At 49.2% G+C, this 10552-nt stretch overlaps 1 protein-coding gene across 1 annotated transcript in view; it reads right to left on the bottom strand.

Moving 5' to 3' along the window:
- sdk2b (sidekick cell adhesion molecule 2b) overlaps positions 1–7591 on the bottom strand; it is a 52548-nt gene extending 44957 nt beyond the window's left edge. Inside the window, exon 1 of the mRNA XM_062475360.1 lies at positions 7458–7591. Within this exon, the coding sequence (XP_062331344.1) occupies positions 7458–7591 (134 nt within the window). The remainder of the gene's footprint in view (positions 1–7457) is intronic.
- Positions 7592–10552: the final 2961 nt, after the last annotated feature.

The raw sequence follows: 10552 nt of genomic DNA, 5'->3' as shown, positions 1-10552 counted from the left end.
CCCCATCCGGACCAAACTTCATAGCATAACCTTGACAGAAACGTAACTATGGAGAGGAGATGTAATACCCACCATGCCCGAGTACAGATACAATACCCACTGTCTCAGTTGAGATACAGTACCCCCTTTAGACACGTGTGGGAGCGACTATGCTGTATGTGGCATGCAGGTTTACGCTACAATACAAGCAGAACATTTACAATACAAGCATTTCATTGGGTTCTGGACGAGGGAGAGACCCTGCTCACAGTTGCGTCTGTTTTCTCCCTGAATTCAATGATCAATCGTTAGTGATTGGGGATAGCCCCGAGGGAGCTGGAAGCCTATTGGCGTTTGGCCGTGTCAGTCATTAATGCGGGGATGGGAGGGAGAGGGCAGGCATCATTGTGGGCGGGTTATGTGTTGCCGCTGAGGGCTGCAGCAACATGAATCAGAGATATGGACACTATCATAGCTGGCTGGGAAGAGGACTCCGTATCAGGAGCCAGCTAGATAATGAGGCTACTGTTACTGCTGCTGCGCTTAAAAGCATGAACACACACACACACACAGAGGGAGAGATACATGTACACACACCAAGACCCCGAGTAATGTGCTGCGACCACGCAAACACAAACATGCATGGTGCCCTTCGCACATTCAAATGCGAAACCTCAAATCAACACTCACGCACTCTCCTGCTTATAGGCAACAGCCCAGTTAATGATATATTGAAACATGGCCGCAAGCCATTCCCTCTTCTTTTTTTTGGCCTTCTTCGTTTTTGGTCTATTTTCCCCGAGAACAAACTTCTGTTGGTCTTGCGGGATGCACACCCCGGCTCCAGCCAACTTGGCACAGAGACACTCTGTTCCTATTTCCTATATTTTTTTTGTGGTCCTTAATTACCACAAATGAAGGTCTTCATCATTCTGTCCATGTCCTCTCTGGATGTGAGCTGCAGACTGGATGTGTGCAGGAATATACAGTCAGGTCCATAAATATTTGGACATTGACACAATTTTCATCATTTTGGCTCTGTATACCACCACAATGTATTTGAAATGAAACAATCAAGATGTGCTTTAAGTGCAGACTTTCAGCTTTAATTTCAGGGTATTTACATCCAAATCAGGTGAACGGTGTAGGAATTACAACACATTTTATATGTGGCCCCCCCCTTTTTAAGGGACCAAAAATAATTGGACAAACTAACATAATCATAAATCTAATTGTCACTTTTAATACTTGGTTGCAAATCCTTTGCAGTCAATGACAGCCTGAAGTCTGGAACCCATAGACATCACCAGACGCTGGGTTTCGTCCCTGGTGATGCTCTGCCAGGCCTCTACTGCAACTGTCTTCAGTTCCTGCTTGTTCTTGGGGCATTTTCCCTTCAGTTTTGTCTTTTTGGCTGAATCTGAGCAGATAATATTGCCCGAAACACTTCAGAATTCATCCTACTGCTTTTGTCAGCAGTCACATCATCGATAAATACAAGGGAACCAGTTCCATTGGCAGCCATACATGCCCACGCCATAACACTACCTCCACCATGCTTTACTGATGAGGTACAAGTTGATCTTGGTCTCATCTGTCCATAGGATGTTGTTCCAGAACTGTACAGGCTCTTTTAGATGTTTTTTGGCAAACTCTAATCTGGTCTTCCTGTTTTTGAGACTCACCAATGGTTTACATCTTGTGGTGAACCCTCTGTATTTACTCTGGTGAAGTCTTCTCTTAATTGTTGACTTTGACACAGATACGCCTACCTCCTGGAGAGTGTTCTTGATCTGGCCAACTGTTGTGAAGGGGTTTTTCTTCACCAGGGAAAGAATTATTCTGTCATCCACCACAGTTGTTTTCCGTGGTCTTCCGGGTCTTTTTGTGTTGCTGAGCTCACCAGTGCGTTCTTTCTTTTTAAGAATGTACCAAACAGTTGATTTGGCCACACCTAATGTTTTTGCTATCTCTCTGATAGGTTTGTTTTGATTTTTCATCCTAACGATGGCTTGCTTCACTGATGGTGACAGCTCTTTGGACTTCATATTGAGAGTTGACAGCAACAGATTCCAAACACAAATACCATACTTGAAATGAACTCTAGACCTTTTATCTGCTCCTTGTCAATGAAATAACGAACTCCCATGAGGGAATAACATACACCTGACCATGGAACAGCTGAGCAGCCAATTGTCCAATTACTTTTGGTCCCTTAAAAAGGGGGGGGGGGGGCACATATAAAATGCATTGTAATTCCTACACCGTTCACCTGATTTGGATGTAAATACCCTGAAATTAAAGCTGAAAGTCTGCACTTAAAGCACATCTTGATTGTTTCATTTCAAATCCATTGTGGTGGTATACAGAGCCAAAATAATGAACATTGTGTCAATGTCCAAATATTTATGGACCTAACTGTAGACCCGCTGAGACTGATGGGTGACTCGGCAAATGCATGGACCCTGGAGCCAAGTCCTGTGTGTGTGTGTGTGTGTGTGTGTGAGTGTCCTAGGTAAAATGAATCCTAGAGGACACACACACGGACAGACACACACGCACGTGCACACACACTTTGGCTTGTCTGAGAGGAGAGGGGTTGGTGAATGAATCTCCAGACTGGTGTAACTCTACACCGCTCTCCAGGCTAGCTAACCATGTGTGTGTGTGCGTGTGTGTGTGTGACTGGGGGGACTGTCCCAGGATTGTGCAGGGTTGGCCGGTGACAGGGGCACTCTGGGAGAAAGCACAGGGGGGACGTTTTTACAGTACAGAGTCAAGAAACCAGCGTCCCTGGAGAGTCCAAGCCAAAGAGACTCTGGGCCATCGGTCTCTCCCCTCTGTAATTGTGGATATGCAATTGGCGGAAACTTTTTTGTCCCTGACAAAAGGGAAAGTGGACTCTGTCTTTCATTAAGGGGGGTCATTAATAAAATATGACATTTCCCGCTGGTAATTAGAATGGGAGGGGGAGGAGGGACGGGGGGAAGAGGTGGAAGTAGAAAGGGAGAAGGGAAAGAGAGCGAGGGATGAGAGAGAGAGAGAGAAAAAACTGTCGCAGCCAATGATTCATGGATTTGTAGGCTCTTTTATCCTTTTTGATCTTTCTTTCTCCCCCTCCCCCTCCCCCTCCCCCTCCCCCTCCCCCTCCCCCTCCCCCTCCCTCTCCCTCTCCATTCTTTTTAGTCCAAAGCCAACTCAGACCAGGCCACAGCAAGGTGTGACAACAAAAGACTAAATGAAACGACACTCCAGCCCCAGCAAAATTGAAAGCCCAGATCTCATACTCGTCATTAAAATCTGTTAATTACGTTCTGGTTAATTAAAACTTTCCGCGCTGCCCACATTAACAAGCTGGTGAGTCACGCAGCTATGTAAATCAACCACAAATGTACAAACACACACACAGGCACAAACACAATTTATGTGTACGTACAGTATGAAATGTTACTTGACGTCAGATGTAATAGCCAGCCAAGCTGTGAAATGCGCTTGCTCCCGTAGCTCGCCGCTCTCCCAGCACAGAGCAACAAACAACCCCTCCCTCCCCCCCTCCCCCCTCCCCCCCTTCCTCCCTCCCTCCCCCCCCTCCCCCCCCTCCCTCCCTCCCCCCCTCCCTCCCTCCCTCCTCTCCGCTCCTCTACGGGGCCACTAACGGACACATGACAACCACCATCTGTGACTCTCTCCTTCTCCTTTCCTCCTCCACTCCCTTTATCTCTCGATCTCTTTATGGCTTTCGCCCTCTATCTTCCTCTCGTTCCCCCACGGTGAGTCCAATGTGAGTGGGAGCTAGCTGGATACATGAGGAGCGGTGGACGCCTCGATACCTCCAAGGCTGTAGATGAAGATCGGGATATGGCAGGACCGTTCGGTGTCCTTTATCCAACGCGAGCATTTCAGGGTTTATCATTATTGCCGGCTACCGCTTGCACTTGGGGGGTACTCTACTGAGCTTACACACACACACACACACACACACACACACACACACACACACACACACACACACACACACACACACGCAAACAAGCCTGCCCCAAGCTGCCGTCGTCTATGTGCAGTACAGTGTTAGTGTACAGGTTAGTGTTTGTTGTTGAGTGTTGTCATGTCTCATGTCATGTCTGATCATGGCGTGGGGGGGGATGTACGCGGGCGGGTAAACACGTCTCCTGGCTGTTCTGGAAGGAGCTTGTGTCCTCTTTGACTTGTTGCAGGCGTCTCTGGAAAGGTAGAGAGACCCTTCCTAACCCCGCCGCCCAGTCCCGACTATAAAAAAATATAGATGGGATATATACCCTGTTATTGATCCCCCTGCGACCGAGCTGGGTGTTTTTGGCGTGCTCTGCGAGGCAGCAGAGCTGTGTGCGTTTGAGAATAATGAGGGACAGGATAAGGAGCGGTCTGGGGGAGAGATGAGGAGAGAAGCAGACCGGTTCCCACACCAGCCAGGCCGGCTCTGCCCTCCGCTGCAGAAAGGTCTGTCACCAGGAATTTATGAGTCACCGAGGGTTTCGGGTTTCCGTTCCGTCACACACACGCGCACACACACACACGCGCGCACACACACGCGCACACACACACACATGCACGCAAGCGCACGCACACGCGCACACACACGCACGCACACCCACACGCGCACACACGCACGCACACAAACGCACACCCACGTACGCTGTTGAACACACTGGAATCAGATACAGTGTGTGTGTGTGTGTGTGTGTGTGCGTGCGTGCGCTGTGTGTATCCGTATATGTCTGACGTAACGCAATTAATCTGCCGCAAAGAGAGCAGAAATAATTGCCATATGCACGTACAGCAGAACATCTTTTACATGACGGCACACAAAACACATACAGCCCCCCCCCCCCCACACACACACGCACACACAGACATTACTAATGGATGTACACCGCTGTCAGGAACAATGCCCGTCTAATACCAATGTAACACAGCATAATTAGGTTCGGCGGGCCAACCAATCAGGAGTGAAACAAGGGAACCAATCACAGTCGCTCCCTTCCCCGTGACAGGCGAGTCGGCCAGGGGCCTCATTTAGTCAATTAGAAAAAGCCTCCGCCATTGTGGGCACCTTTTCTTCCCGCTCCATGAGAGATGGTGGAGGCCGCTGGTAATTACAGTCAACTCCCTTCTTTCTCATCTTGTTATGCTATACTCCTTCTCCGCTCTCCTGCCCCTGAAGGAATATAATCAAGTGGAGGAGCCGACCAACACAGGGAGGAGGGGACGGAATTTGTCTGGAGAGAAGAAAAATGAGGAGGAAATCATAGCCTCGGATTAGAGGAGTTTCGGAGAATCTATATGCCTCTCCGAGGCGTAAGCGCTTTCAATTAGCGATGGGCAGGCGGTCGTGGAGGCGTTGTGGGGCCGCTGTGCCGCATGCCTGTCCACTGAGACAGTGTCTGTAGATCTGTGATCTATAATGATACAAAAGCAGACACACACACACACACACACAGAGTAAACAAGATCTCTGAGGATCCCCTCTCATTCCTTTCAAGGGCAGAGCGAGACGCGCGTGCGAGAGGACACACTGCTCACACACACACACACGCACACACACATGTACCAAGCATACCTCGAGAACATGCAGAGTTTGGATATTGGCATCTTCAAAGGCACACGTTCTAACACAGAGAGCCCCTCCAGGGAAGTGCAACAGTTTGTGCGTGTGTGTGTGTTTGTGTGTGTGCGTGGGTATTGGTGTGATCTTTAATCACAACTCCACAGTCCCTGGCAAATTACTGCCTGGTGATTGCAATCGATAAACCAATAGAGGCAGCTACGCATTGCTTTTAGAGGCCGACAACAGCCACCCATCTGAGGCTAGCAGAACGGACAGGGAGGGGAGTAGGGCTGGGAAGGGGGGTTGGGGGAACTGGGAGGCTGGGGGGGGGAGAGAGAGAGAGAGTTGGGGGGTCTGGAGGGACTGGGGGGGCTGTAATGTATGAAGTCACTGCTTGAGCGGGTTTCCAGTTGTTTTCTTTTTTTCTCTCTCTCTTTCTCTCTCTCTCTCTCTCTCTCTCTCTATTCCCGCCTCTCTCTCTCTCTCTTTATCCTCGGGGTATAAAACTGAACACAGTCTACAGTATTTCTCGACAGGCAAAAGAACTGACACAGCGCCCCCCCCCCACACACACACACATGCTACTACTGAGCTATATTAGATATGGTGTCCCCTAGGGGCTCTGGCTTCAGATGAGCAACACCCATCTCAGACAAAGGCGTGCTAGAAGAACGTGAGAGAAATACCCATAGCATGTGTGTGTGTGTGTGTGTGTGTGTGTGAGGGAGAGAGAACAGGCCTATCCATACAAATGACCCGGCCCTTGTGCCCCGTGTAAACGAGTGTGCAGAGATTGATCCGAATGCACTAATGATTGGGCTGCTGTCACACACACGCGCGCACCCATCGCCACCCTTTCCCTTTCTCCCTCTTGCCCTCTTTGCAACGGTTGGTGGCGCAATCCTCTGCGGTGTAAAGAATCTCTTTTTTTCATTCCTGCCAGCCTGTTGTTCATGGAGGATATCTTCCTTTTCCCCTGGTGGATCTCTCTCTCTCTCTCTCTCTCTCTCTCTCTCTCTCTCTCTCTCTCTCTCTCTCTCTCTCTCTCTCTCTCTCTCTCTCTCTCTCTCTCTCTCTCTCCTCTCTCTCATCTCTCTCTCTCTCTCTCTCTCTCTCTCTCTCTCTCTCTCTCTCTCTCTCTCTCTCTCTCTCTCTCTCTCTCTCTCTCTCTCTGTATCAGATGACATGTTTGAACAGCTGTTAGCTTTGCTTGAAAGATATACCACCACCACCACTACCCTCACCCGCTGCCCCCCCCCCTCCCACCTGTGTCATTCCTTCAGAGTGCAGCACAGTCTCCTTCTCTGTCTCTCTGTGGGGGAGAACAGACGTCTCTAAATGTGCGATTGTTTGCCATGGCTAAGTGTTCATGCCTCTCTCAGGCCCAATTTGGCTTGTCGTCGCGAGAACGGAGCTCGCCAGACTCGGCCCGGGCGAGAGAGGGAGAGAGAGGAGAGAGAGAGGACAGAGACAGAGGAGAGAGGACAGAGACAGAGGAGAGAAACAGAGGAGAGAGAGAGAGAGAGAGAGAGAGAGAGAGAGAGAGAGAGAGAGTGAGAGAGAGAGAGAGAGAGAGAGTGACGCCACGGGAACAATACACCCAACTGCAGACAACTGTCCAATGTCGTCAGTGTAAAAAATATCCACTTTGATCGTTTCCGTTCCGGCAGATGTTGTTTGACACCTGTTGGGGATGATGAAGGAGGGAGGAGAGCTGGCTCTGATGCACGGGAGCCCGAGAGCTGAATCCAGGGACGGCGTTACGCGTCGTGATTCGTCGGAGGAGGATGAGTTGGCAACTTCACCACCAGACACACACACACACACACCCTGTGTGATATAAAACATATAAAACATGTCTTCCTGTCCATTTTCAGTAAGCGAGTCTCACAAGGGGGGCTCGGGGTCGGCAGCGTGGCGGGCGGGCGGGCGGAACTCTCGGCTGTTAGGGAGCAGGCGCCACGCTCCGTTCGACAGGAGAAATGATCGTCTGAGCCGGGACGAATCTGGAAGGACGGGGGCCATATCGACCGCCGCGTCTAACCGAGCGGCTGGTTTCCCGTCTCCTGTGTTAAGTGGCCCCTGTAATTATTTGTAATCAAACAGGGCCGCTTTAACACTGTTTGCTGGGTCAACATGGAGGCGTCACTGCTGTCAGCGAAGCCAATAGCATCCCATCATTCACCCATGACTGTACAAAGCACCGGTGTCTACCGGAGTGTGCGATGCCACACTCGGTACGGGAGCGGTGAATATATGACCTGGGTTTTGACTCAGCAAATTCAGAGCGCTGAGCTGGAACTCTTGGATATCCGTGTTTCAACATCCATTTGAACATGCGTTGCTCTCCACTCTTGCGTGACTATGTTTAGCGCCATGGTCTGCACCTCTTTGTCCCCAGTCGTCTCCGGAGGAGGGGGGTCCTCCTGAATTGCTTCTCCCAAGATTCCTTCCGTTTTTCCTTGTTTCCCATGTTTCCCTCGAGGGTTTAGGTTGGCTGGGGAAGTTCCATGGGCGTATGTGAAGCCCTCTGTGACATTGCTTGTAAAAAAAGGGCTATACAAATACATTTAAATGTATTTGATTAGATTTGAATATTAATGATCTGTTGAACGAGCAGAGCTATGCCAACAGCTTGGCGGACTGATTGTGTGATTGCTTTCACTGCAGTAACAATCATCTAGGTAAGGGGTATTTTCCCCCTCTCCCCCAGGCTGTAGAAGAACCTAAAGAACCAAAAGAACCATACAAAAAAATATAATAAAAATAATAAATAAAATAAAAATAAATAAAAAAGAACTAAACCGTGGCAGGAAGTCCGTCCCTGCAGCCCCAGGCCACGCTGCCTTCACGGCTCTTCCTGTCCAGGGGAGAGTTTCCCCATATACGTCCAAAACCCCGACGCCACACCCAGAGTCCCCATTCCCGACATCGCCACCGTCCCTCTCGGTGAAATATCCAACGTTGCATACGTGCAGCGCATTAACACCCACCTCCCCTTACACCCAGCCTCTGACGGTGTTTCTCAGTCTTCCAGGGACAAGAGGGCGGACCAGGTGGGGGGGGAGGTGGTGGAGGTGAAGGTGGAATAGGCTATATCGACACTGCTCGGTGTGAACTCAGCAGTGGGAGGTGGACGAGGCGGAGAGCTGCACAAAGCTGACCCAGGCCGGATGAAGGCCACTGATCAACCACTCATTTATATTCATCTCCCAGATTTCATTATAAACAAGCGTCGACGTAGGCGCCACCGGATTACAGTATCCACTTTATGAATAATTCAATTCAAGAATCACAATGTGCCCAACCCATCGAGGACTTAGCTTAGGTGCAATTCAACACGTAGGTGGAATTCAAGAAGGGATTCAATAGAAAACTTGCGAAGCAGACGATTGTCTGACAGGCAGCGGTTCATTAAACAGGACTTGGCAACAGCTTTCCCACTGGTCACAATGACATACTCTGGAGTAGCACAATGGATGCTAGGTAGAGGTGCCTGAGGAACACACTTTATTGCTTAGCTTTTTCTTGGGGATTTGAGCGGGGAAGCTAACGTTGAGTTATAACAAGTAATTACTATTCGGGCAACAATAAGCTGCAAGCTGTAGGGAGGTTTCTGGCGACAATAGCTTTGGCAGTCATGTTAAGATGGAACGACTGACAGTGAGTTCAACAAACGCAAACTTGACAATAGTTCAGAAGTAGAACACACCGATGTTGTTTGGTGGACGTGGTTTTTTTCCTCTCTTCCTAGAACACACACAAGCACACACCCACGCTCACCAACCATCGACTTCGTTGAAGGCAGACCGCGACGTACATCCGTGTCCCCACTGTGAGCGACATTAAAGAGTCAGAGTGTACTTCATTAGCCCCACGCTTCAGACGGCAAACTCTTCCAGGAAACATTTTAGCCAATAGGAAAATGGACATTTATGGGTTGGAGGTGTGTGTGTGTGGGGGGGGGGGTCCTTGGCAGCTGGTGGGAGTCTCCTACCGTGGGGAGTGTTGTTCAACGTGGGACGAGTCACATCGCAGGCAGCTTTGTCACCAGGAGTCATCGGCTCCCCACTCCAGTCAATTTGATATATTAAACAATTATTGAGTGTGCCACCAAACAAAACTCACTGACAAAGAGGCCGGCGTAAATCTCTTGCGGCTTCTCTAAATTATGTATGTCATCATGAATTATTCATGCTTGATGGGGGGGGGGGGGACAGAAAGACAGAATAGAAAAGAAAAAATCGAAACAACAAATGCAATGCAACTGCAAAGCAAACTAACTATACTGTACACCGGTCTGTCTGTTTGGGGGCAATGGAGTCAGAAACATTACGCAAATCTGAATGAGCCTGTCAATTCAAATTGAGTTGTATGTCATTCAGGAGTGAACTGAGTCTTATTATGATGATGGCATTACACTGACGGCTGCTTGCATAACACATCGACAGTCACCACGCTGCAGTCTTAGGGCCGGATCCAGGATAATAACATGAAAGGTCTAGCACCATCACACTGCGGTGATACAGGATAATAACATGAAAGGTCTAGCACCATCACACTGCGGTGATACAGGATAATAATATTCTGATATGTTTTTTGTTTATTTGGTGCTGTCTGCTGTGATCCAACATCAGTGATCCAAGACGTCGGTATCTGTGGTGATGCACGATGATCTCTGCTGATAATTGCATGGTTGACACAGAGGAGGAGGTGTTGGTACTATGATAAGCTATCAAGGTGGGGTTGGTAAACAGTCGTTTACTGCTCTGTGTACTGCATGGGAAACTTGAACATTCACACAGCGGAGCTGTACGTTACGAGTCGAAAAGGTAATCCCAGCAAATACATCATTCCTTTACACGACTCTTAACAGATCATTTCACGGGCCTGTTAGTGGAAAATGCAACCCCCCCCCCTCCTCAAGCCCAAATTGGAATTCCACCTTAAAATCCAGGTATATAACAGCATGTGTAATGGGGGTCG

This window comes from Osmerus eperlanus, chromosome 12 (assembly GCF_963692335.1).
Source record: "Osmerus eperlanus chromosome 12, fOsmEpe2.1, whole genome shotgun sequence".
NCBI classification, from domain to species: domain Eukaryota; kingdom Metazoa; phylum Chordata; class Actinopteri; order Osmeriformes; family Osmeridae; genus Osmerus; species Osmerus eperlanus.
This window is presented reverse-complemented; position numbering and strand designations above follow the sequence as displayed.